General features: G+C 40.3%; 1 protein-coding gene across 1 annotated transcript in view; it reads right to left on the bottom strand.

The window, feature by feature from the left end:
* Positions 1 to 20,493, bottom strand: part of Col1a2 (collagen type I alpha 2 chain) — a 35,942-nt gene extending 15,449 nt beyond the window's left edge. The window contains exons 1-29 of the mRNA XM_055612784.1: positions 20,259 to 20,493; positions 17,786 to 17,796; positions 16,471 to 16,506; positions 15,308 to 15,418; positions 14,040 to 14,093; positions 11,176 to 11,220; positions 10,942 to 10,995; positions 10,793 to 10,846; positions 10,461 to 10,514; positions 10,012 to 10,065; positions 9,503 to 9,556; positions 7,759 to 7,803; positions 7,457 to 7,510; positions 7,308 to 7,352; positions 6,977 to 7,030; positions 6,409 to 6,507; positions 6,275 to 6,319; positions 6,048 to 6,146; positions 5,599 to 5,652; positions 5,372 to 5,479; positions 4,969 to 5,022; positions 4,760 to 4,858; positions 3,805 to 3,858; positions 3,242 to 3,340; positions 2,579 to 2,632; positions 2,080 to 2,133; positions 1,617 to 1,670; positions 1,331 to 1,384; positions 314 to 358 (exon numbers count right to left, since the gene is read on the bottom strand). Coding sequence (XP_055468759.1) covers positions 314 to 358; positions 1,331 to 1,384; positions 1,617 to 1,670; positions 2,080 to 2,133; positions 2,579 to 2,632; positions 3,242 to 3,340; positions 3,805 to 3,858; positions 4,760 to 4,858; positions 4,969 to 5,022; positions 5,372 to 5,479; positions 5,599 to 5,652; positions 6,048 to 6,146; positions 6,275 to 6,319; positions 6,409 to 6,507; positions 6,977 to 7,030; positions 7,308 to 7,352; positions 7,457 to 7,510; positions 7,759 to 7,803; positions 9,503 to 9,556; positions 10,012 to 10,065; positions 10,461 to 10,514; positions 10,793 to 10,846; positions 10,942 to 10,995; positions 11,176 to 11,220; positions 14,040 to 14,093; positions 15,308 to 15,418; positions 16,471 to 16,506; positions 17,786 to 17,796; positions 20,259 to 20,328 — 1,767 coding nt within the window. The 5' untranslated portion in view covers positions 20,329 to 20,493. The remainder of the gene's footprint in view (positions 1 to 313; positions 359 to 1,330; positions 1,385 to 1,616; positions 1,671 to 2,079; positions 2,134 to 2,578; positions 2,633 to 3,241; positions 3,341 to 3,804; positions 3,859 to 4,759; positions 4,859 to 4,968; positions 5,023 to 5,371; positions 5,480 to 5,598; positions 5,653 to 6,047; positions 6,147 to 6,274; positions 6,320 to 6,408; positions 6,508 to 6,976; positions 7,031 to 7,307; positions 7,353 to 7,456; positions 7,511 to 7,758; positions 7,804 to 9,502; positions 9,557 to 10,011; positions 10,066 to 10,460; positions 10,515 to 10,792; positions 10,847 to 10,941; positions 10,996 to 11,175; positions 11,221 to 14,039; positions 14,094 to 15,307; positions 15,419 to 16,470; positions 16,507 to 17,785; positions 17,797 to 20,258) is intronic.
* Between the last annotated feature and the right edge of the window lie 6,413 nt (positions 20,494 to 26,906).

Here is a 26,906-nt window from a genome sequence, read left to right as displayed (position 1 = left end):
ATTCTACAAATACCTTAGACATAAGGTATTAGTTTATTGGGCTCAAAAAATAGCAACCATAATAAGCACATCACATTTGTCTATATAACTTGTTTACTATAGCACATTTTTTCATTTATGTTTCTTGTAACTGTAAAGCTACTGAATAGAAAATATGAGCAACCAGCCAGAAACTTTTACTATTAACTAAGAAACCTAATGGTGTTTATAGGCAAGGCTAGGAACTCTTTTTAAGGGTGGTGACCAGGGGGCAATCACCACTTCCTTTAAAATGTTGTCAAATGTTAGTGAAATTGAACTAAGTGGTACTTACTCTTGGGCCAGCAGGACCGGGGAGACCAAATTCACCAGGAAGACCCTAGGTAACAACACAACAGTGAACATAGCATGGAATCTGCATGTGGTTCCCTACAGCTACTTGTGGTTAAGGTGTCTAAAATATTCAGAATTATAAAATAAAGCTGTTTGGGCTTTATTCACATCAATGCTTTGGTATACAGGCTAGAATGTATAACAAAACCTTTGGCTCTATCAAAAGATACAAAAGGAGACTACCACTGCTATCAAAGATGTATCTGCACCAGACCTGGTATCAGAAAATTTGCTTCCCATTATTTAGTTTACTATATTAAAAAAAAAAGCAACAAAGCAGACTATCTCTTTTGATAATGTGATGAAGAATAACAAACATGACCAGGGATCACATATTTTAGCTATATACCGGACCGTCTTCTTAAATTATAAATTATCATATTCTGTACATTACCTAGTTAATTGTATACCCATGTGTATCTCTTTTATTACTGACCAGCTGTCTCTTTAATGTGGCCCACTGTTGACAAAGGATCTCAGGCTTCAGAATGTAACTAAATTGAGGCGCATTCATCACAATTAGAGAAAATGACTCAGAACTCATGCTCTGATTGTGTATAGCAGTGTCATGTCTGAATGCCAAGAAAAACATTAAAAGCAATTTTTTTTTCAGGCTCTGGTCTGATAGAAAATCGGTGCATTTATGGTTTCACTATGGAGAAGGAAATAATTTGTATTTTAATATAGGAAAGAACAAAACAAAAAGTAAGGCTATTACATGAAATAGTCAATAGGTTTTGCTTTCGTATTGTGATGTTTTAGTCAATCCATAAAATAAGGCAATTTGGACAAAATATAAATAACTTGTTTCATTCTCTTGTTCAATACCAACAGGCTAGGCTGCTATCATTAGTGTGTGAAATATGAAATTTTTGTGTTGTAATTACACGGCAATAGGGCATTTTAAAGGAGGGAAATGATTAGATTTAGTGAAGTCTTCATCACTCAGTTTACTCACCCTTTCTCCTGGCTTGCCAGCTTCTCCAGCAGCACCCGAGGGACCAGGGAGACCCTAAATGAAGAGACATGAAAATTGCAGTCATATTCAGGGGAGCTGCTAATTTGGGGCTTACAAAGGGAATAACACCATGAACACTGCTGTGTGTTATTAAATCGCTCCAGAAAAGTTTGCTTCGAATAACTGTGCCTTCTGCGTCCATTGTGAAGCCATATTCTGGTGTTGGTGGTGTTACAGTGAATTGGATGGAAACAGTGTGGTGAAGGTCAGAGTCTTGTCCACTCACCTGGAAGCCTGGAGGACCAGCAGGGCCCTGTTCACCTTTGCCTCCTTGGACACCCTGAGAGTGACAGAAGAGATAGCATCATGTTACTGGATGCCCTATTAACATCACAAAAACATGTGTTGATGTCAAGAGTCTAAAGCCAACGTCATGAGTCCAGTCTTGTGAAGGAAAAACCAGCTATTTGTCTATACATACTAGGATAGCTATGACGATTGTGCTATTTTTTTAAAAATCAAAGTATTCTTATTGCATTGTTATCACATATGTAGGAAGCCAGAGGTTAATTTCCGAAAACAATAGTACCAAAGTTAGATAGAATGATAGAACAAAGTTAGATAGCACTGATGTCAATGACAGAGGAGATGGCATTGGTGTCAATGTATTGTCTTAACTATGGAAAGAATGGCTGCTCTGAAGGGCAAGGCTTGCTCTGCTTTGGAAAGGAGCAGGGAGAAGTACGCACCTGGGGTCCAGGAGGTCCCTGAGCACCATTGTTCCCATCAGGACCAGGAGCTCCCTAAAAATGTTTAACAGAACAGAAAGGTTCATGGTTACACACGAGACAGATAGCTTACATAGCTTCAAAGCACCTTGAGAGCTAATCTCACAAGCCTCGTTTTGTCATTTCAGAATGAAAGAAATTCATGGTGCGTGTGTTTCATCCAGTTCGACATGCTGTCTCTCAACTTCTGATGTGGTTCAAGAGAAGTCCACCAGCAGGAGGCACTTCACAAAGGACAGAGACCATCAGCATAACCTCTTAATCATAATGTGAGTATAACAAAGGCCAGATGCATCTGCATCCTTAAACGACATGCTCTGACTTGCTATAGTTTTCTCCATGGAGCTCAAAATAAAACCATTTCCCCCTGGCAAAAGGCTCTTAGGATGCCACTTTTGAAAGTAACATAATGATAGGAGATAGCCTCAGAGAAGGGGTATTTTTAGAAGTTAACACCTACCCGAGCACCAGCAGGACCAGGATGGCCTTTATCACCAGGTTTGCCCGCATCACCCTAAAAATAAATAAATAAATAAATAAACAAACAAACAAACAAATAAATAAATAAATAAATAAATAAAATTAAAATAAATCATTAAAAACTGTAAAAAGCAACACATGAGCACGCGTGCGTGCGAACACACACACACACACACACACACACTCAAAAGAAAAAGAGGCCATGATATCAAGAAGGAACACAGTCAAGGACAAATACAGCGGAGGGGTTGGAGGGAGAAAAGGAAAGGGGAAAATAATGTATAATAGAACATAAGATTTTATGTCCATTTTTCTGTGACAAAAATTTTGAAATGCTGATTCTGTTGTTTGTTTGTATATTTTACTGATACTTTTCAGCTTTCAGTTTATTATCCAAGGCATGATCCAATACCATGAAGCTCTGTACAAAAAAAGAATGTAGAGGTGTGTAACTCGGGTGGGTTTCCAGCAGTGTGCAAAGCCACCGTGGAGGAAAGGTGTTAATGGAACGAATGCTCTACACCCTTCTCGTGTTGAAAGGACCTGCCTTGAGGTAAATTGTGTGGAGAAGCAGAAGAGAAATATTTGACTGTGGCAGAGATCAAGAAATAGGTACTGAGGGAGAAGAAGTCATTATCCTTACAGAGGGACCTTTGGGTCCAGGGAATCCGATGTTGCCGGCTTCACCTCTGGGCCCAGCTGGGCCAATTGGTCCAGGTCTACCATCAATGCCAGGGAGGCCCTGAAACCAGAGTTTAACGTTTACTTAGCGTCCTCACAGCTCTCACCTGTCAAGCTTAGGATATTGTCAAATGAGGGAGCAGGGTAGTTTTCTGAATGCACAAAGCTTCCTGTACAAAGTGTCAATAAATTATGACTCAATTTCCCTGTTCTAAATAGGATGTCAGTACACAGACACTCAGTTCAATCTCATATGTATGCAATTTACCCTTCTCTCTTCCCTCTCTATCCCCTCGTCACCTGCTTCAATTTCCCCAGTCATGGTTTTCTTATCCCTGCTCTGCTTTCTGTCCTGCATCTATTTAGACTCCATAATTACAATCTATTACTTTCTGTCCCCAGATGATGTAGAGGTGGCGGATATTTATTTTCAATGTATTCATGTATAAATAAGCCACAAAAATAGACTTGATGAGGGTGCAATGAGTGTTCTTGAAAATGTAATGGGAAATGAGCAATACTTACCACAGGTCCTTCTTTGCCAGATGGGCCAACATTTCCAGGAGACCCAGGAAGACCCTATAAAATAAACAAGGGTCCTTTCATATTGGTACTTTAGCTCCCACACTCCAGGCTCAAATTAATTGAAATCTCACACAGCACTTTCTCCTCACTTTTTGTTTGCTGCCAAGGGTGAATCATTAGAAATATCAGCCTTGCTGGAAAGTATGAAAAGAACTCTGAAACCTTTCTTTCTTTCTTTTCTTTTCTTTGTTTTTTTTTTTATGTGTGTATTTAATTTTTTTGCAACTGATTCATTTATAGGCATCAAAAGAAACTGTTAAGCAACCTATCATATGGGCAAAATATATCTATTCCATGTTAGGAAGGAAAAAACTGATACTTTTGGTATGCAATTTCCAAGATGCTTTTTTGTTTTGTTTGTTTTTTTTTCTGCTACATTTGTTGTTCCCTTTTACTTGTTTATGGTTTAAAATTACAGTTGATATTCACCCATAAGAGAAAATGGAGAAAAAAAAATGGTGTGGTGTTTAATACATTATAGCACTTTATGATTGCTGGAAAAATGGTTTCACTTAAGAAAAAAAAAAAGAATCTAATAAACGAATAATGTATAGCCTTAATTCATTCATGAATACCTCATATAAAACTCACAACTTAAGTTAAACTGTACATGCTGGTAAGAGAACCAAATTAATTTGGGTACTTTAAAATAGATGTAGTTTTCCCAAACCCTCCTGGTCATTGATCCACGTGATACACAGGAAACCCCAGGACTAGCCAACTGCATGGAACCATCTATGGGACTCTGCCAAAGTTGAGTTAAAAAGGTAAGCCTCAGCAAGTGGACTAACAATTTTACTTTAGATGATTTTGTCGTTACCATCAGTGTTAAGCAGCCCTTTGAAGAAGGCACCAACTCCAGACAGGACCTCATGAGGATTTATCTGAAACTTACTCTGGGTCCCATGAGACCAGGTTCCCCAGGGCGACCGGCATCTCCGTTAGGACCTCGAACTCCAGCAGGGCCAGTTGAACCTCGAGGACCAGGAGGGCCCTGTTAATAGCAGAGGGGCCAAATAAGGGGGCTGCTGCTGTGGTGCCAAGACACACCCAGCACCGGCAGTATGAAGGTCTCTCCTGGGAAGTAAGTGAAGGACAGCTTACCATCACACCAGCTCTGCCATCAGCTCCAGGAAGACCCCGAGAACCAGGGCTGCCCTGTGGGAAAGGATGCAAGACAGCAGAGGATTACAGAAGCCTTCGAGTCTCATAGGATAGTTTTCCTAAACCCTGCCTTGACTTCTCCTAAGAGGAAGATAGCGGGGCACGCCAAGCCAAGACACTTTACCCAAATGCCAAGGGAATGCACAGATGAGCATCCGGCAAAAATAGGTCAACATTGTTTCCAGATCAATTTAATAACATACCAAATTGAGAGTCACTAATTTAATAAAACAGATGGAAGGCAGATGCTCTTTCATCTAGGAAACACACACAGAAATTCTGACCGATTCTGAGCCAAGGGACTGCATCGTGGCCTGCTCTGTCTGGAGTTTTCAGAACTTACTCTCAGCCCAGGAGGCCCTGCGGGACCAGCAGACCCAGGTTCTCCAGGGGACCCTCTCTTTCCTTCTTCACCGCTGGGACCAGGAAGACCTTGAGCTCCAGCAGAGCCCTGTTTCAAAAAAAAATAAGAAGAGCAGAAAAATATTTTCATATCATATCTAGCTACCAAAGTTGGATTAAAAATCGATATGGATAAATTAACCAAACAGCGATGACGAAACCACTTACAGGCTCACCCTTGTTACCAGTCTCTCCTTTGGAGCCAGCAGGACCAGGCTCACCCTAAGACACAAAAGAAACAGGGGTCAGATGACAGAAGTGTGTCAGGGCTCTCTAGCAGCCAAGTCTCTTGGGATGTTTAAACTTAAGTTCTCTAAAAAGACCTGCATGTAGGCAAACGGTATTGGTGAAAGGATGATACCCACATTGAGTTTACCTTATCTATTTTTTTTTTTTTATTAAGCTTCTAAGCTAACAGAAAGAAGGAAGTTCCATACACAAGCCGAGGAGGGACTATGCAGGTAGATAATGTAGCTATAAAAAAAACCTAACACTTTTGCTTAACGCTACAGAAGGAAGAAAAAAAAAAAAAAAAAAATGCAAGAAAAAGTCAAGGCACAGATAAAATACTACGGCTAATATCCTAGGATATAAACGCCACAGGGGTGACCACTTACAACAAGTCCTCTCGCACCAGTAGCACCAGCGGCACCAACAGGGCCAGGAATGCCTCGGGGACCAGGGAGACCAGGAGCCCCAGCAACACCAGGGAGTCCCTGTGGGAAGAAAACACAACAAAAGACAAAACCAAAATGTGTCTCAGAAGGAAGCCGGCTGCAGGGGCTGTCCTAAGTAAGTGCCTCTAACCCAGAGCTGCAAGTGTCAGCTCCCCAGCTGTACTTACAGAAGCACCCTTAGCACCGGTGAGGCCATTTGCTCCGGGATTGCCCTATAAGAGAAAGGAGAAGGGAACTCACTGAATTAGAGTATTTCTTACCTCCTCTGAGCCCATCTTCAGTGTTGTCAATGACTACTTACAGGAGGTCCGACAGGGCCAGAAAGACCTGGGAGACCCACTTCACCTCGGGGACCAGCAGGACCAGAAGGACCAGGGTTACCAACAGGCCCGAGTTCACCCTAAGAATGACAGTAACGGGGTGGGGAATAAGCATTAAGTGACGAAGCAGCGCACCTCTGTTATTTATTTTATCGGCAATTTTTAGGAGATTTTGTCAGAACAGCAACCGCTTAGCTCTGGTTCGTCACAACGTTACGGGGTGACTGTCTGATTTGCAAGCCTAGCGCTGACGTTCTGGCCTTACACCTACAGTCGCTGTGGCTTAGTCTCAGTCTGAGCGGTTCCCACAAAGTCCAGGCCCGCTCGGGAAGCACATTGCACAGGGCTTTCAGAGATTCAGTTTCTAGCCCGCTGTTCTACCTCTACATAATGTACGGAAATGTCTATTGCAGACTTAGAGAAAACTCTTCCGTACTCATTTTTTTTTTAAAGTGAGGCTGAGAAAGGGAGTTGCCCTGCAAACAACACTGACAATTCACATCACGCTAAAGAACTTATCAAGGTGGTGACAGCAAGCAATGCTTTTACCTTGGGACCAGGAGCGCCTGGGAAACCCGGAGGGCCAGCAGACCCAATGGGACCCTGAAATCAAAGCAGAAGGCACAAGACATTTCCTTGAAGTAGATTAGGAAAACAAAACAAAACAAAGCACAAAGGTCTGTCAATGAAAGCCAGTAAAGGTTTCCAACACAGGATGAGTTTTACTCTATACATCGATCAGTAGTAGCTCTAGGGGATTTGAAGCTCCCGAAGACCCCAGGGAACTTTTGGCGAAAGGGTCCAAAATGTTGTCATTTCCTGAGAGTTAAGGGAGACAGCTCCTGCCCCGCATTTTCAAGTCCCCAGGGTCAGAACTTACAGCAGGGCCGACAGGACCAACGCTGCCATCACTGCCTCGGGCACCCTGTGAAGGAAGGAAAGACGGACAGTCAGGTGGAAATCAGGCAACTGCCATTAGACGGTTCTGCAAGAAGATCGAAAGGGAAGTAAAAAAACCGAACCACTTACAGCTGGACCAGGAGCTCCAACACGCCCTCTCTCACCAGGAAGCCCTCGGGCTCCCTAGAAGCAGAAATATTGTTAACAAAGCCCAGACTGCTAATCTTTAAAAGCCACAGGTGGCATTTGCTTTGTCCAGTTTCTAACACATGTAAGGATTCACTGATCAGGTCTCATTCTAACATGCAGAGAGGCATAAGAAATAGCAAGAATACAGTGCTAGGAGAAACGGTAACTAGCAAAAACTCTAAAGAAGTTTCAGAAAGCTAGGGGTGCACATTTGGATTTCCAATGAATTGATCAATACTCACTGCTTGACCTGGGGTTCCGTTTTCACCAGGAGCACCAGGTTCACCCTATATGCAGAAGACAAATGGAATCTTTGTTCATTCTGTAGATCGTTTTTCTGATTGTGCAATTTTTACTCCATTGTACCAGTTTGAGCCATTTGTGCAATTTTAAACATATTTTTATACATTGTATACATTGTTTCCCAATGATCTCAGACACATATGTTTTTAAAAAATATGATAAGAATTTTTATTTAAATATGCCCAAAGCTAAGGTACTAAAAAGACATTGATTACTTGATTTTACTCCTCTTCAATTTTCTCTTTATATCTAGACATTTGGAAGCAGCTCCACAGATTAGGAATAATAATGATTAGTTGGTTTTTCAAGACAGGGTTTCTCTGTGTAATAGTTCTGACTGTCCTGGGACTCACTTGGTAGGCCAGGCTAGCCTTGAACTCACAATGATCTGCCTGACTCTGCCTCCCAAGTGCTAGGATTAAAGGCATGTCCCGCCACTGCCCAGCCTAGTAATATTATTTAAATAGAGAAAACAGATGATACATTTTCTTTCAGTACAACCAAATTTACCTTCTTCAAAGGTACTTGAATGCTCAGTGTTATCGTTTTCATTACATGGAAAGTCAAAGCATCATAATAGTTTTTAGAACTGTCACAGTGATATTTGTTTCTCAACCTGAGAACTAGGTAGTGGCAGGTAATTTCATGTTTGGGGGATATAAAGAAACTTTCCCTCAAGATATTCTAATTCATAGAGCGATGCTGAGGAGCAAATCCAAGGCTTGGCATATGCTAAGCAAGTGCTCTACCGCTGAGCTGTTTCTCTGGCTCTAGGGTATATGATTCTGTGTGAAGAATATCCTTTAAGAATGAGTAGCATGAGATCTCCGAGTCTTCCTTTTTAACCATTAGACACATGACTCTGGTCAAGTCATGAGCTCTTCCTAACCTCAGTTTCCCCAAGATGAGGGCATCTACAAAGTGCCTTTTAGCTCTGAAATTGTACAATCTTGTGATAGGCAGCTTGAGCTATAGTAATGGGCTCATGGGAGAATGGGTTTGACCTTATCCATTTGTGTGGCAGCTGGGGACTTAGACCAGACTCTCCATATTCATGTTCATCTCTGGTCTCGCTAGCATTTGTTACTCATTAATTTGTAATTACGTTGGTATTCACTTTAATATCACATTATCTCCTTAATAAGAAAGAGAACATTTTATGGTTGGAAATGCTGTCAGAGAAGAGGCTAGCCAAGAGATAACACACTGCTGAGACTTTAATTACCTAATTAAAAAAAATTTTTTTTGAGTGTGCACAGATAAATCAGAGGAAAGACGTTGAAAAGTGTATTGTGACGTGAATGTACCCACCTAATTAGTGAAAGGCAAAGAAGAATTTACACTTTAAAATGGCATGCCATGTTCTAATATTTGATTACATGTTTATTTACTTGTATTTTGGCTACAGAGATTGACAGTATAAGAGGAGGAAAGGAGATGGAGGAAGAAAATTTTAACATTTATTTCATTTGATTATTTAAATAAATATTAAGTTAAATAAATATTAGTAATTGGCCTTCTGTCATAGAATCTCACTTTTCCACCATTGACGGATTTGAAGAATAGATGAGGAGACAAGATAGTTTACAAAATGTGGGATGTCCTCAGTACATTAGCCTTCTTGGTGGCAATGGAAGAGTCGAATGATTTTCTTACAGACAGTGTTCCCAACTCAGTGCTTACCTTCAGACCCTGAGCACCAGGCTGTCCCTTCAATCCATCCAGACCATTGTGTCCCTGAAAGACAATGGGCGCTTTAAAAATGCTGTCATGTTGTAATCTCAGTCAGACCAGAGCCTTCCATCTCTGCAACTATTACGTCTCCTGGACAGACCCTGTGGCTGCTGAAGTAGAGCAGAGTCCAGTGGTCCAGCCCCGGGGCAACCGCTTTGCCTGCATGCACGCAAGAGGGGAAGGATGCTGGACAAGCTTCCTCACATCCTCACCACCCTAAGTTTCTGGTTTTCAGAGAGTTTTAAGTACTTAAAATATACACAATCTATGTATAAGCTATAATCTACATTTTTTTTTCATTAACCTCAGTTTTTAAAGAGTTTTGGCCCTACTTTATTTACAGCATTTTCAAAATTCAGAGACATGGAAGCTAGGCTGTGTTGCCCAGGGATTTAAATACAGTTGAATTCTTACCACCCCTACCATCAGCGCTTTTTTCTCATGAAGAATTTACTCACTCGAAGGCCTTTGAAGCCAGGAAGTCCAGGAGTCCCAGGGAAACCACGAGCTCCCTTGGGGAGAAAAATCGCAGCAAGGTGAATAAAGTTTTCTTAGAAGTTAAAAGGACATTACTTTCCTCTTTCCAAACCAATTCTCCTCAAGACTCAAGTTTGGAATCAAAGGCGGGTATGTTTTTAAGCATGGAGCTACAAGCTAATAGCTATAATATGAGTAACTAAGATTGTGGCGTTTGTAGGAAACACGGTTTAGTTATTCATTGTCTGTTTGCTGTCACCGATGTTACTTCATGAGCATGAATAAAATATCTGCTTTCTTTTCTTGGCTCTTTTCCGTCTCAGATGTGTTCAAAATGAATGTCACCAGCGTGAGTGACACCTGGGCTGCCATCACATGCGTGTTCATTTATAACTGACTATGGACCACATACAGCTGTCAACAATCTCACCTGTGGTCCAACGACTCCTCGCTCGCCAGGTCGTCCAGGTTTTCCAGGGTGACCCTAAAACATGAAAGCAGCCTTGGGTCAACCTTTACTCGGTAAACCGTCAGAAGAGAAAGGAACACATAATGATATGAGCTCAAATGCATGTTTTATTAACAGCTGTCTCTCCCGAGCACAAGCAAGTTAATTAGTATTTCATTAAAGTAATATTTCCCATATGAGGAGACTCAGGCATTTTGAGCTTTCAGCATGGAACTTAATTTGGATCCAGATACTCCAGTTGAGAAGGGAGTATTTAAAAGTTGTTTTGGAAGAACTTGAGAGTAAACACTTACATCCTCACCAGCCTTGCCAGGAGGGCCAGCTGGACCACGAGAGCCTGCCGGACCCTAAGGAAGTGGGAGATGCATTGAGGTTAAGACTGTGTTCACAAAGCTCCCCTCAAAGACATTTTTTTTTTCACACAAGGGGGAAATGCTCTCACCGTTTGACCAGGTTCACCAGGCTCACCAGCAGGTCCTTGGAAACCTTGAGGGCCCTAAGGTAAGGGAGAAGTAACATACATTTATCTATCTCTTTATGTGGAAGTTCTGGAGTCAAGCTCAGTTCATCGCATGTTAGACAAGTTTTTTGCCATTGACCAACACTCTCACTGCCTGAGAGGAGTGTCTAACTTTCTCCTTTTATAGAAGAATGATTATATGATTTTGGTACTTACAGGGGCTCCGACAGCACCAGGAGGGCCTCTGGGTCCCATTAAGCCCTGTAAAGACGATATACACAGTTAATACTAAGAACTCATGTCCTTGTTTGCAGTTCCCATTAGCCAGACTGGGCAAACTGGAATTAGAAAAGATACCATTGAGCTGCTGGAATTTTTTTTTTTTTTTTTTTTTTTATGGACAGATGAGCAAAACCATCCTGGTTTTAGTTCATAGTTTCCAAGGAAGCATTTAAGAACCCAAATTTCCTGCACTCTTTCCTGCCCTTCACTTCTCCTTTTTTACCAACCAAATCTTCAGAAGTCAGTGAGAACTGGGTGCGGGAAGTCATAAGTTTTTTGAGATGTGAAAATTGGATATCTGGAGATGGTTCTAAAGCAATAAAGTGAATTAATCTTTGCACAACAACAGAAAATATAATGGCTGACAAAGAATTTCAGTTAGATTCCCTTCATCATATGTCATCTTTCCATGCCATACTTAGCTAAGAAATTGATATTTTTATTGCCACAGGGCCATAAATTGAAAAGGATCAAAAGTCCTTCTTAATGATTAAAAGGAGGTTTATTATAACCTTAAAGCTCTTTTCAGGGCTGTTGATGACTGATGAAAATGTCAAGCAAAAGTGGATGTAATGAGGGGTGAAGGAAAAATAAATTATTATTGAGGCAGCCTGTTGGAGAAATCTATCATAAGATATTGAAAACATAACACGAATGACAGTAGCTTGTTTTCTTTCTTCTTCTTCTTCTTTTTTTCTCTAACACAAATGTAAGGTAAAAACAGAATGTTATGAGTTTTGAGCTAAATGTAGTTTTGTTTTACCTTTGTAGGAACCAACGCTTATGCAAACTCATCTATAGGACCCATTTCTCCTACAGATAAAAATACTTCATGCACAAGTCTGGAGTAATTTGCTTACAATACATCAACCATGAGGGCTCTGCAGCTGAGCTTATCTACTTTATTAAATGACTATAGTGAGATTCTACATATTTTATTTAAGAAGCACATTATTTTAATTACGAGAAGTATTTATTTTGTTTTAGAAATCGCTTCAATGTTAAAAGAAGCTGTCACTTTTCAATAAAAATAGTTTTTAGGTATCCATTAAGTATAATTTTCTTTGACATCATGAATTTTTAATTGTATTTATTCATCTTTCTCTCTATTTTCAACAACTTCATTTACATAAGGGATATTTTATTTTGTGGAGGCTGTGAGACGAACTATGATTAATTCAGAAAAAGACCCTATGGGGTTTTGCAGTTATTGATTTTCCAACATGGAAAATTATTTTAACACTTTATTGCTGCCTATCTTCTGTCTTTGTTAAACACATATCTGTTGATTGCATATGCGTGTGGAAGTGTGTAGATGTACAAGCTTAAATTATATTTCACTGTTATTTTAAAGTGAAATATTCTGCTTGATATTCCCCAGAAAGAAGTTGTAAAGACAAGGGAATCTAAATTCCATTTTAATTTCTCCAGCGTATGTCCACCATTTTAATTTTTAAAACAAGACGACATCTACTCCTGCTTTATTTCCCACTTTGCCTCTTCTTGAGAAATGGATTCTACTTTACAATGAGTAATGTCCACCATTAGCAGAAACAACTCATTTCAAATGTCTCATACACACAAAGCCAGAAGAATGCTTCCATTTTTCACTTCAGAAATGAACATTTTAAATTACTGGGAAAAATCAGGAAATTGGAAATCATCAATTAAAGCTACATTATTTTACAAGTGAGAGTTTTAATTTACAGAAAATATTGTCTTGCCCTTCTAGTATATTAGTTTATTTCGGCCCATTAGCTTCAGGAGAATAACTTGTGAAGATAGAGTGCTGATGTAGGACCCAGGTAAGAGTTGTGTTTTAAAGACCATGATAACTAACAGATAAATGTCTTTGGAAAACAAATAATTAGAATCACCAAATTGTGTGCATGTGTATTAAATTCTGCAGCACTTAATCAATCTAATGTTTTTATATCTGGAACATTTTCATTCTTTCATACAAACCATTATACATTTTTCATGATCATGTTTATTTTTTCTTTATCACACCTCAGTAATGTTTGGGAGAAGCTTCATTTGTTAGCTGGGTCATCATCTTGATACACAGAAAGGCATTATACATTGTTACACAAATGACAGGATGTGTGCTGAGTGACCTGAATGCTACATTTGACTCATTCTCTTCTACATTGGTTTTTAATAAATGGACAAGAAAAGGAATTTTCATGAGAACGGAGGAAAAGAAAACATTGCTTACATCCTCAAGTCCTTGAGGGTGAATCAAACTGCTGTTATTTGCTGCTAGCTGAGTCAATCTGTACTGTAGTTCTGAACCTGCTGGGGGCGCCTGGTAAACTCTTGTGACTAAGGAAGTAAGGACTAAATACATGAACCATGTGTTGTCTCATATACATTGTGCCTGTAGGTTAATTCTGCCCTTAACTACCTGTGCTGAGCTAGGACCTGTCGGTCCTTTCCAACAGGTTCAGGGAGCACAGTACATTATTCTGCTCTTAGTGCTGCTTCACATTTTAAGGGATGTGGAAAGATACAGGGAAATGTATAGATATTAGTATTTGAAGTTAAATTCATTTACCTGGGAGATGGTATGTCCAAAGATCATTTCTTAGACATAAGTATCTGAACTCATTTTTTTATGAGGCATGTTCGTAGAGAAAAAATTAAAACCTAACCTTTCTTGATATTTAAGTATAGAAAAGGGAGTTGTCGTTCGATCTGAGAATGGAGTGTTCACTTAATTATTATTGCAAGGTTTAGCATAAATTCCCTAGGTAAGCTTCTTTTTTGCCCCCTAGGATAAAAAGAGATAGACATACCATTGGTCCAGGGCCAGATGAGACTCCTTTGTCAGCATACTGGGCAGCAAATTTCTGGAGGGAATAAAACACACATACACACACAAATATATATGTTAATGGTTATGCACTTAAGTTTTCCAATTTGCTTTTCATGAGTTTCCTGACACTGTTTAAGAGAGCCGTGTTTCATCTAGAAATGGGTTAGAATTCAGTAGTGAGTTCCTGACATAGACTGAAATGGAGAGCTTCCCCTCTTACTGTTCAGACCCATTTGCCCTGAGAAATCTGTTTCTGTGCATTCATTGCCTACCTCTAGAGTGAAGAAGGATGGTCCCCTAAAGCTTTACAGTCCCTGAAAAGCTGAGGCAGAGCTCTGGGGACCACGCAGTATTGGCAGCTGCTGCCCCAGCCCACAAGCCACCAAGATACTTCTTTGTTCTGGCTAAAATTTCATAAAAAGGATATAAAGAGTTTTCAAGTCATACGGAAATTTAAATGCTCCTTAGAAGATTAAACTTTTAAAAAATAGTTCACAGTAATAACTTCCCTGTTAAAGATCTCCCTTTGAGAGGTAACTGTATTAAAGAAGGTGCTTTCTAATGCACTCAGTAGATAAGCAATCATAATAAGATCTTTGGAAGAGAAAGGTCTTATTTTACAGGCGTACGGTTGGGTATTAGAATCAGGAATCTGATTCATAGTGCTAACCAATTAAGCAAATATGTTTTCCTTCCTGCAGCGAGGCCATTTGGCACTCATACTGTTGTCAAAGACATAAAGCTAAAAGAAGATATTAATGAAAAGGGGAAATGTACTTTTCTCAATTTAGTTTCAAGCAAATTAAACCTAAAACTGCTTTGAATGTTGGTTCAGCAGACTCCAAGCCAAAGAGAATAAAGAAGGTCAGATGTTTGTGAAATTGCTTAAGATCAGGGGCTTCGCTTATGTAATTCAATCTAATCAAACTCTTTAATAATGCAACACCTCTTATTTGTGCCGAATTGATAAAAGATATTAAACCCCCAAATTAAATAATGGTGCTGATGGCTGCAGCTACCTTCAGTGAACACAAAGACCAGGCCTGTAATTGACAAGGCCTCAAAGAAGGTAGGCAAAGCAGAACCTTAAACGAAGAAACCAAAGAAATGAAATAAATTATACTAATTTCCAAATAGAAGATTTTTCCCCATTTAACTGCTAAAAATAAATTTCACAGCAAGATTCTTTTTCCAAAAGAGAAGGACACTAAAGTCAGATAAAAGTTAAAAATATAGAAGACACCTTACCCCATCCAGACCAGGGGGGCCAGGAGGGCCAGGGGAGCCAGGGGGGCCAGGAGGGCCGGGAGGGCCATCAGCACCGTTAACACCATCTTTGCCTGGGGGACCTGGGGGGCCCTGTTATAAAGAAAGGGAATCAGGACAGGGTTAGGGCAGCCCTGTGAAGAGTCGTAAGAGCACACACGCTAAAGGTCTGTTCTTTAGACTTGTTGATGCGGAAGGGTAGAAATACAACATGCTCTATCTGTCACGGATTGCTGTGAGCCTGTGACACAGGCTTAATTTAGAGGGAACTTAAATGCCTGATACGTGAAAATAAGTGATAGCTAACCCAGGGTACCCGTTATGAATTCATAACGGAGCTGATTCCACAAACTTCCTACTTTCATACTATATTAAAAAGACGCTCTGTAGGTTGATGCCGGTTTCTGACTTTTGGGAAGTTGTTCAATTGTTTTGGTATGTGATGTGTGAAGGGTAGATTACCTGGGTATATCATCTTATCACAGGATCAGAACACTGCTTTAACACTATTCCTGTTGTCAGGGTAATTACTGATACAATTATACAACTAATAAATTGAGCAGAATACATGCAAGTCCACATTTCAAGACAGATACAAGATGCAGTTCTTTATATATTGTTTAAAAAGTTACATAACACAAACCTTGCAAAACCGTTTAGTACACATATCAAAGAAATGTAGCGAGAATGCAGCAAATAGAATAACAACTTGGCATGTACATGTACGAATGAAGATAGAGAAACATGTTACTGCCAACTGCTTCGCAATTATTTCCAATCTACACAGAGACTGTTTTTTCAAAAGAATCAAAATATACTACAAAGAGGATTGTGTGGTAGGGGGTACATTTTCATTATACATGTGCTGGGCAGGCCAAATTAAAACAAAGAAAGATAGACCCTGCAAAAAATGAGACTGCCTGTAATAGTGTTTCTTTTTACCAAAGGGTATTCTTGACTGAAAAAGAATATTGATTATATATAATAATGTTCATTTGCTTCTTCTGTAGGACATTATCTACTTAAAAGGTGGTATAATTATCTGAATACATAATAACCTTACACATTGTCGGTCTTCTGTAGCTTCTAATATGTACTTATTCAAATATGGACCAAAGATCTTTAATGGTTCAAAAATTACATACCCTTTGTCCACGTGGTCCTCTTTCTCCAGGGGGGCCCTAAAGAAAGACAAAAATGGCCAAGGGCCTCATGTCTAAGTAATTCATGGTGAACAAACAAATCAATTTTGAAAACAATTCATTGTTAAGACTGATCTGACTAAAATATTATTAAACAGCAGGCAAAAGACCTGGCATAAAACCATAAATGATAGTGTATTGTTTTCATTAAAAAAATATATATTTTTTTTCACACTGGAGGGCAAGAGGATGCTATAGTCTGTAGTGGTCAAACCAATATTATCCATTGTTCTTTTATAAGATGAAACCTATAGATAAAAACCATTTTGTTACATCTTAACAGCACTTTTATAGAGTCAGTCTTTAAAATAAACTTTGATTTACTCTCTATAATTAATATAATATGCATCCCCTCTTAAAATATAAACAAATATTTTTAAAGTTTTTAATATTTAAAAAATTTTAAATTTAATGTTTAGATACTATGTAAATCATCAATTTGTACAACATAAATGTAATTAGAGATGCTACTGGAAGATGATAAAACTTCATTACTGATAAAAGATTTGTAATGATAAAAACATTAACACTACTTTGTTTTATGGATTGGAGAATACATATCCATATGGGTAAAATCTTGACAAGGCATTTTCTTTCTATAGTCCACATTAAATTTTGTCAAACTGAAATTATTCTGGTAATTTTACATATTTATGGAGAAGGAAAAGAAAAGATAGATGATTAGTATAAGAAGATTATATATATATATATATATATGTATATTAAAAGTGGCCTTATTTTGATATTATAGACAAACATATCTATAGATGTCACTACATTTTTTTTCTATTATCTTAGTCTTGAAATAAAGTGTAAAAATTTAGCAACAAACAAATGTTATCTACAAAATCTACTATATCTATATCTATCTATATATACTTATCTGTAACTATGTTGCAATTTTCATCATGAGCTAGGAATTTATTCATAATTCTTTGCAACTGAATCCAAGGAAATTACAAAAATCTCTCAGTGAGCTCTTGTGCTTCAGAGTAGCTGGTGCTCAAACCCACCCTCTAACTGACCCAGGCCTCCCTATGGCTATTTTATGAGGCCAGCCTCCTTTGGCAACACCCACCCACTCTGGAAAATGGGGTGGGGACCTTCAGCAGAAGCCAGAAAGGTTTGGGCTACTAAACCCCTTCACAATTGCCCTGGGAAGCCAAACTAGCCAACTTCCCTCATCAGAGAAGAGACTGCTGGGATCAAGACAATCAAGTACGGACATTTTATTTTTCTAAACATAGTTTTTACTCACCTCACGTAAAGCTGTTGAGGAAAGAAGAAAATAGGAAATAGTTATTGGTATCATTTCATCAATCAATAATTCACAGTGATTAACAAATGATACATGGGTTTATAAAGTTATTTGATTAAAACTTTCCTTTCGTTTCTTTTTCAGAACACCCTAATGACTTCCAAATTATTCAGATAAAAAACAAAAAAAACAAAACAGAACAAAAAAAAAAAAACCCAAAACAGGAACCAGCAGGGTGATTTGTTTACAGTTTTAATATGTAAATATATGTCGAATTAAATGGTTAATTGTTTACTATTTTAAAAACGCTGTGAAGTATTAATGTGTCTGCAGGACATCTCTAATGCTCAGCAATTAAGGTGGAAATGGCAAAGATGAATCACTGACTCTCACACCAATTGACTGATGAGGAAATAATTCACGGTTTACATCACCTTTAATACATAAGAATCTAAGAAAACTTAAGAGCAAATGCACCCTAAAGCAGAGCTTGTTTTTCATAAAACATTGAAGTGACTTAGCCCTTTTCCCCAAAAGGTCTAATTTACATACACGAAAGCAAATTGATTCAGGAATCTGATTTTTGTTATAGATAGTTCACTCAAGTTAGGAAAGGTCATTTGACTAATGTGCATCACATTTGTTCGCTAAGAAGGATTGTTTCATATAACGAGAAGACTGTGGATAAAAATTTTTAAAAATAGTGAGAAAAAGAAATAATAACGTCCTTGCTGCGATTGCTTTAAGACTTTAAAGACTGAGTTCCCTTCCTACAGTATAATTTTATATATATATATATATATATATAAAATTATATATATATAAAATTATATATATATAAAATATATAATATATAATATATAATATATATATATATATATATATATATATATATATATATGCAATTGTGGTCAGCCTTGCTCCAGGCTGACTCACCCCTAAACACTGCTTGAATTTGGTGGTCACGAAGTGTGTCTGTCCTCCTGGAATGAGAGCATCTGTTGCAATGCTCACCATTCTGGACATTCCGGCCGTGACATGTAGGGGCCATTGATGAGAATTAGATAAATGGTGTGTTTAGTGTATGGTGTCCATCAGAGGAAGAACGATTGGCCTGCCAACAGGAGACTCTAAGTCTTATAAGCTTTGGAGGCTTGTCTTTTAGTTACTCAGTTGTGAGCCGTTGTGAGCAATGTAGACCTTCATGCTACACACTGGTGGGCTGTTGATTGGAAGGTTATGCTGTCATTCAACTCTCTGCCTCCCCTCGGTCTACTCTTTTTCTGCAGCAGTCCACTCTTTTACTCTCTGCTTTCCTATAGAGCTAACTTGTAACATTAACTTGCTCAATGCAATTTCTTCTTAGTATCCACAGTGGGTATATGGACGTGGACAAAGGACTGGATATGCATTAGAAATCTGCTGCAGCCGCAGACTCGTGGCATGTGGGTGGGGATAGCTTTTGAAGTTCTGGGTGTGGCCAGGCACCCCTGAACCCTCACCAAGCCAACATCTTTGTCCAGTTAAATTAGGCAGCCATTTTCAAGATGAAACCTGATTGATTTTCTTCATTCTTTCAAAATGGAAGTCTAGTCATACAGCCTAGAAATGGAAGGCAGCCTTGAAGTTGGCATGCTTACTTTACATCCCACGTTTTAGAAAAAAGGCCCAGGAGATTAATATGCAGTAGATTCCATTCATATTACAGGTGGGGACATGTTGAAATGTAACCAAACAGATGTGATTTTCATTAAAAGCTACCATTTCCATGACCAGATAATGAACTGGGAAGCTACTTTAATTATTCAGAAGATAAAAGTAGAGGCCTAAGCAGCCTGCGTCTCAGGATGCATCTACTGAGTTCTCCACAGATGGCCTAGAAATGTAAACCATTCTATGGACCTGGGAAGTCTTTAACTGGAATTCCCGTGAGCTCAAGGCCTGGTCCCTGTGCTTTAATTTTACTCCCTCCAGGGGGCGCCTTTTCATCATTCTCTTCATCAACGTCATCCGAACCAATTCTGACGCCCACAAGAAAATGGAGTCGGGGTGAGTTTTGTATTGTTCTGTTAAAGGGCTTTCTAAACTAGGCCTCAACTTTCACAAGGTGACCATGAGCACAATTCCGGGGGTTGAAGGGTGGAGTCTTTCACTCTGTCAGTAGTGTTGACATCGTGAGGCAGAAATTCTTGCCTCCTTGTGAGGTTCAGCAGGGTGGGGATCCAGGCTAACAGTCTAGTTTTAAGAGGAAAACTTCCCCAACTCTTGGCAACAGTCAAGCCTTCCATGATTCCATCCTTTTAAAGTCCTTTCCTCCTATCTGTCGCATCAGGGGCGTTTTCCCACAGGCCAGAGAGGGCGTCCTCACGTTTGTATGTGGGATGGAGGGCGAAGTTTCCCTCCTCTCAGATCAGGGTACCCACCTAGCCAGCCTCTCTCCTTCATCTCCCCCAAACAAGCGGAAGACACTTACATTGGCATGTTGCTAGGCACGAAGTCACTGCAAGCAGCAACAGAGTCCGCGCATCCACAAAGCTGAGCATGTCTACGGCTTAGACATGCAGACTCCTTGTGTCGCAGAGCCCCTGGGTCACCAGCGGAGGTTAGCACCTGGCGGGCGCGGGCATGCAATCGTGACGGGTCCCTCCAACTTAGCCGAAACCTCCCGCTGCCGTGGTGCTAAAATAATAAAGCCCAGACCTGCCCTATTTATATGGCAAAAGTTTCCTTAGCCCGAGGGTGCCTCCAAAAAGCTCTCCACCAATGGGAGGGCTGGGGCCAGGGGCCCGGGCCTCAGTGCTGGGAGGAGACTGCGGGGGCGCCGGGGAGGGAGCCGAGGGGGGAGGGACGTGGCTACGGGGTTTCTTAAATTGGTTCCATTCTTTTTGAGGACGTGGACACTTTTGAGGCTTTCGAGGGGAAACTTTGACTCCCTGTCTGCATGCCTCCGCCCTCCCCAGCCACCCGCCCTCTCCCGCCCTTGCCAAGTTTGGAACCACTTTTAGGACACCGACGTGGACAGTTCACCGATCTCGGAGCAGCGGGACAGGTGTTGAGGGTCCTGGAGGCCAAAGGTGAAAAAGCAGGAGCTGTCCAGTCCTGCCTCACCTTGTGCCCTGAGGGCCATCTGCAGCCTGGAGGGGGCTGGGGCACGAGAGGCGGAGGGTGATGGCGTGGCGAGGTCTAGGGCTGCCTTCCCGGGTGGACGCCACCCTGCCCCCCTCCTCCCCCATTTCTCTCCAGCTTTGGGGCTTGCGTGCCCATATTCTCTCTGTCTCTCTGTCTCTTTGTCTCTGTCTCCATCTCTCTCTCTGTCTCTCTCTTTGTCTCTGTCTCTCTGTCTCCGTCTCTCTCTCTCTCTGTCTGTCTCTTTGTCTCTGTCTCCCTGTCTCTGGCTTTCTCTCTTTCTCTGCTCACCCCCACTACATTTGTTTTGATTTGCTCAAGCCACTAGGAAGTCTTCCTTTCCCTATCCACAGACCCCTGGCGGGATTACCAGACACACGCTGAGCCTGGACCAGATAACAAATCAGTGAACACCAAGCCCCCCTTGGCCTTACTGCCCACTCATGAGCCCCCGCCCCCCCACAGCCATTGCCAAGCACCTCTCTTCCTTCATCCTCACACCTCTCCTCATCCTGCTTAGGAGAAAATGTGGGGAGGATTGCTAAAACTTCTTATTTGGCACCTAGAGTATACTCAACCTCTTCCTTAACACCCCAAACTGTCCCCTGCATAACAGATGTTAACGCTCCCGCACTCCCCTTCCCCATCCCTTGCCTTCCTACAAGGCTCTACTCCCCTAAGCCTTGGGGGTAAAACTTTGATTCTGAAGTTGAACCGGGAGACTTTGCTTCTCCAGGATGGTGGTAGTAAGCGCTTCTTCCCAAAGCCTCTTGGAATGTCTTCCAAGCCCCCAGGGGCCCCAGGCTCCTTTTGGCCTCCCAAGCATCCCTCAAGAGGCTGCAGAGACTTATTCAGAGTCACATTCTGTCGCCGAAGTCATCGTAAAAACAGCACCTTTAGGCCAATTGTTTGTCCATGAAGCAGGAATGAGTGGGCTCCCTCGCAATCCCCCGCCCCACTCTGCCCTTTTTGTTTTCCGGTCCGGAAGAATTTCTGCCTAAGTACAGGAGCTCCATCAGCAGCTGCTATAAGCTAAGGTTTCTCTTTCTAAATTTAAAAGGAAAAAGAAGTTAGAAGTAGAGGAGAATATCGAAACATTTCAATAGAGTTATTTTAATCCAGTTGGAAACACTGATTTGAGAGACAGGAACATCCTTTGAAAGTGTGATAATTTACTCAAAAAAATATAAATAAATAAATAAATAAATAAATAAATAAATGAATAAATAAATAAATAAATAAATAAATAAATAAATAAATAAAAAGGAAAGAAAGCAAAAGCCCCTTGGTTGATTTTTGAGAACTGGAAAAACCAAGTTTCAAACATAAGTTCACAAACCCTCTACCCTGGGCGGAGAGTGAACTGATAACTTGTAAAGCATTCCTGGTAACTGATGCAAATACCAAATGCTGCAGGGTTCCCTCCCTGCTGATGTGGCAGGGTTTGCAGCAGGCAGAGTCAGCACTTGGTGCAAAGCCCTAGGCAGAGCAAGAGAGAGCAAGAGAAGAGCAGTCTCTCTCTCTCTTTTTCTTTCTCTCTCTCTCTTCTCACCCCCTCCCTCTGACTCTGTGTCTGTTTCTGCCTCTTTCTGTGTCTCTGTCTTCTCTCTCTGTCCCTCTCTTTCTCCCATTCTCTTCCCCTTTCTTCTCATCACTCTGTCTGTCTCTGTCTGTTTATCTCTTCCTGTCTGTCTCCTCTCTCTCTTCTTACCAGCTCCCTCTGTCTATCTCTATCTCTGACTGTGTCTGTCCCTCTGTTTCTTTCTGTATCTCTGTCTTCTCTCTGTCTCTGCCTCTCCTTTTCTTCTCACCCCTCTTTCTGTCTGTCTCTCTGTCTCTCTGTCTGTCTCTCTCTGTGAGACTGGAAGTCCAGTCATTTTGTAGATAATTTTGACAGTCTTCCTGTCAGTGATCACCTACTGGGACAGATGATAGTTCATGAAGTCTTTGTCTAAAAGGAGGCATTCTCTAACACTGGCCTTTAAATATTGGTTAAATGTTTTGTGCATTAAAGTAACAAATGTTTTTGGTTAGTTCTCTGTTGTTGTCTTTGGGGGCTGGGGGCGGGGCTGAGGGAATCAGCAGAGCCCAAACAAAACCTGAACTGACTGTCCTAGTCCAGATGGTACGTAGGAAGCAGGAGGGAAGGAACAAAAAAATGAAGAGGGAAAAGGAGCAGGGAGTAATCCAAGCCTCCTGTGGCTTTGCTACTAGACAACTGACACCTGTGTTCATATCCCTGTGTCATTTTTAGAGGAGTGAAAGGAAGCTCTTCCAAGCTCTCAGCAACTGGTAGAAGCCGAGCAGGTTTGATGGCTGCCTTCCTTGTGCTGTTGTATTCATTGGGATGATTCCTGGTGTATATCACACCAGCTGGGATATTCAGTTTCCGCTGAGTATCTAGGCAGACCTGGGGCCACTCGAGCAGTGTCTAGGACTGCGTCAGGTACTGTACAAGTAGAAGAAGCAGCGAGGGAATGACTAGGCACTGCCCTCTGTGGACTACAGTGCATTGGAGGATAGACAAAAGTGCAAGAATCATTCTGCGTTTATGGGAGGTCTAGATTTAGGGGGTAAAGTCAAGTCAGGCTGCTCTGAAGCCGCAATATTCTCTTCAAGCCTCTATATAAAGGCTTTTTTAAATAAAGAGGATGGGGAACCAGTATGGTAGTTAACTCCTATAATCTTAGCACTTGGAAGGCTAAGGTAGGAGGACCCCAAGTTCAAGGCCAGCCTGGGTTATATAGCAAGTCCCTGACTAAAAAGATCACAGACATTCTAGAAATATTGACAGTCTAAGACATTTTATTTCGAATGAAACTGTGAAGGCAAAGGGTGAGAGATGAGATGAGGAAGGCGTTAGAGCTAAAAATGGTAGATTTAACAGTGACCATATTAAAATGGAGCTTTAAGCTGTATTTTGTTGGTCATGCTTTCTTAAGTCTTGTGAAAATGTATGGATGGATGATTTTGAGTGAAGAAAGTGTGCCATCAAAGACTGTTTTAAAAAAACAAGGGCTTTGGCCACATGCTGGAGGGATGATTAGGAGAGCTCAGCAGAGATGGAAAAGCAGTCAGGAGTAATTCAAAGTGAATTGGAAGAACCTGGACTAGGGTAGTGCGGTTCGAATTGAGAGCAGATATTGAACTGCAGGAAGACTTTAGAGGGGAGAAAAAACTGCTCTGATGTTTGATTGTGGAAACTGGGGGAGCAGGAGGATGCCAGGAGCATCACCAGGCTTCTGGCTTCAGCAACTGGCCAAAGCTAGAGTCCCTTTAGTTGGGAACATTTGAGAAGAGGATGACTGTGGTGAGAAAAAGGAGGATGAACTCAGCCAGCTGTGGAAGATGCAGATGGCTAGGTGTCTCATAGGCAACATGTCTGAAGTACGCACTTCATGTTGGTCTTGATTTATAGATAAAGGAGCCCACTGGATTTCTGATATCATGGTATGAATTCCGTGGGTTGCATATGTATATAGAAATAGGAGAATAATGAGAAAAATCCAGATGGGCTCCAACATCTAAGGAAAGGAAAGAAGAGGGCACAGACCTTGGGAGAGGTAAGAGCAAAAGTTTTGTGCTGCTGAAAAGTTTCATATTTGTCTTAGAGGCCAAATGGACTTTAAGAAAATATATAAATCATCATCTTGTAGAATATTGGTCAAGGAGCTTCCCTGGAATGGAATTCACGGTAGAGGAAGTGAATGAGAGAGAAGTTAGGCAATAAACCATGTGCTACAGGATTCTAGTTACATCAGTGGCTGGAGGAAGCCAGGTGTAGTTTAAGGGTAATGTTGAATTAATATCCAAGGGGATTATCCTCACATATAATAAGATCATCAAGAGTAGCTGTGTCATTCTGATGCTAACTCCCACTTTAAAGTCTTCCCTGGAAACTTTCAGCTTCCTCACACAATCTCATTTGCTTTCTGGTGTTGAGGCAAAGGGCATTTAAGTACATATGGATTTTTTTCCAAGTTGGTACTGAATGAATAATAAAGTGTTTCTCATGAAATCTCTTTCGAATGAATAGACAGAAAATTTATCTCACCTCTTATAAATTCCAGTTTTATCTGCAGGGCTTCATTTTTCAAGCTTAGAAATACGGGATAGACACTACTCCCTTATTCACGCCTACAGTGTGTGCTTGTATACAGATAGTATGGAAATAGTTGTCTTGCAGTCCCTTGTTATTGACTACACTCAGCCTCATAACTCAGAGGGATACACTGGGACTCACAAATTTTAACTTTCAATTAAGCCCAGCTCTTCTTTTGAGAAGATACTGATTGTCCTTCTTCAGCCAGTTTCTGAGCCATTCTTCAAATGAAGAGTCTCAGAATGCTGATGCCCTCTCTGACTTATAAGGACTTTGGTTGGCTTGATTTCCAGACTCTTAATTTCAAAATTCTTTTCAAGTGGCTGGGATAAAAAAAATGAGGCTTTTGTTACAGTTGCAAGAAAGAGTACAGATGTTAATAACTGATTGATTAAAGTTGAGTGAAGACATATATTCTTTGGTTAATACCTTACATATAGAGAAAGAATTATAAAGATTTAATTTTAGGTGCTATCACTCATTTAGTGTTAACACAATCATACTTCATTGAAAATTAGAAGCAAATTAAATTAACAATAGTAGCAATGAGCTTGTTAAAATCTAAAAATTCCAGTTTATTAATAAACAGCACAGCTAGCTATTATTTAGTATGCTAAGTACTGTACTGTGCTAGAAATGTTAAATTATCTCAAATCAACAACAGCAGTTATCTAAATCTTGGTGTAGCATATTTTGTTATGTTCTTCCAATTTTAGGAGAAAAGAATACTCTGACTCAGAGGGTTGAAGAGTTTTACCTAAGACTTTCCTGATGGAGAGTTTTCCTGTGGGCCAAAGCCCATAACACTGCACATTTTCAGGATTCCTTAGTCTTCTAATATTGAATATCTACTATCTACCTCAAGTCTAGTCAAGTCTAGACTTTCCTGATGGGGAGTTTTCCTGTGGGCCAACAGCCCATAACACTGCACATTTCCAGGATTCCTTAGTCTTCTAATATTGAATATCTACTATCTACCTCAAGTCTAGTCAAGTCTAGGATAAATTGTTCATTGCTTTGCTTCATTTGTTGCACAGAAATTGCCCATGTAATTCATTCATCTAGTCTTAGATCTATCAAAGTACTTACTAAATTAAAGATACTCAACTAAATTTGTCCAACAGTGAAGAATGACGTGGCATGGCACAACTGGAGAATATGGGGTAAAATTTAAATATTGGCTGTCTTCTGTCAGTTATCATTATTTTTTTTACTATTTAACTCACACAGTTAAAAACAAAAACAAAAACAAAAACAAAAAATACTGACCAAGGGCCAGTCATCAAGCTAGTTCACTGAAAACTGGCATCTAATTATTTCCTAATATTTTGTAGACCTTCTATTTTGTTAAGTAAAATGTATGCAGAACAGATGTTTGAAGGGTTGGAGGATAGCTCAAACATCTTCCATATCATTGAAAGTACAGTGTATGGAGTCAAGATTTGCTTCTGCCCTATTTCTAACAAGGGTCTGTAATGCAGCAGCCATTAAATAAATGCTAATTACACAAACTGATACATTTGATAATGAGAAATCAGGAGAAGGCTGGGGCTAGGCAGTTTGTGGTGGATCTGTTAAGAGATGGCTGACCTCTTATTTCCTTTAAACTAATGCAACACTGAACATTTGCCTAGGGTGGTTTGAAATATTTAATCTTTGCAATAACCTTAAGAATACCTATTCTTTTTTGAGGTGAAGAATGAGTTCAGTGAAGATAAAGCCTTTCTCTGCCGCTGTAATTCTTCAAGTGTGGTCCCTTGGCATTGGCTTATGCTTTGTTAAAATCACAAATTTCCATGTCTCGTGTCAGACCCAACAAATTAGGAATTCTGGGTCATCAGTAATCTGTGCTGTAACCAATCCAGCAGGTCATTATGATCAGGCTACCTGTTG

This window comes from Psammomys obesus, unplaced genomic scaffold, assembly GCF_907164565.1.
Source record: "Psammomys obesus unplaced genomic scaffold, mPsaObe1.curated_primary_1811, whole genome shotgun sequence".
NCBI lineage: Eukaryota > Metazoa > Chordata > Mammalia > Rodentia > Muridae > Psammomys > Psammomys obesus.
This window is presented reverse-complemented; position numbering and strand designations above follow the sequence as displayed.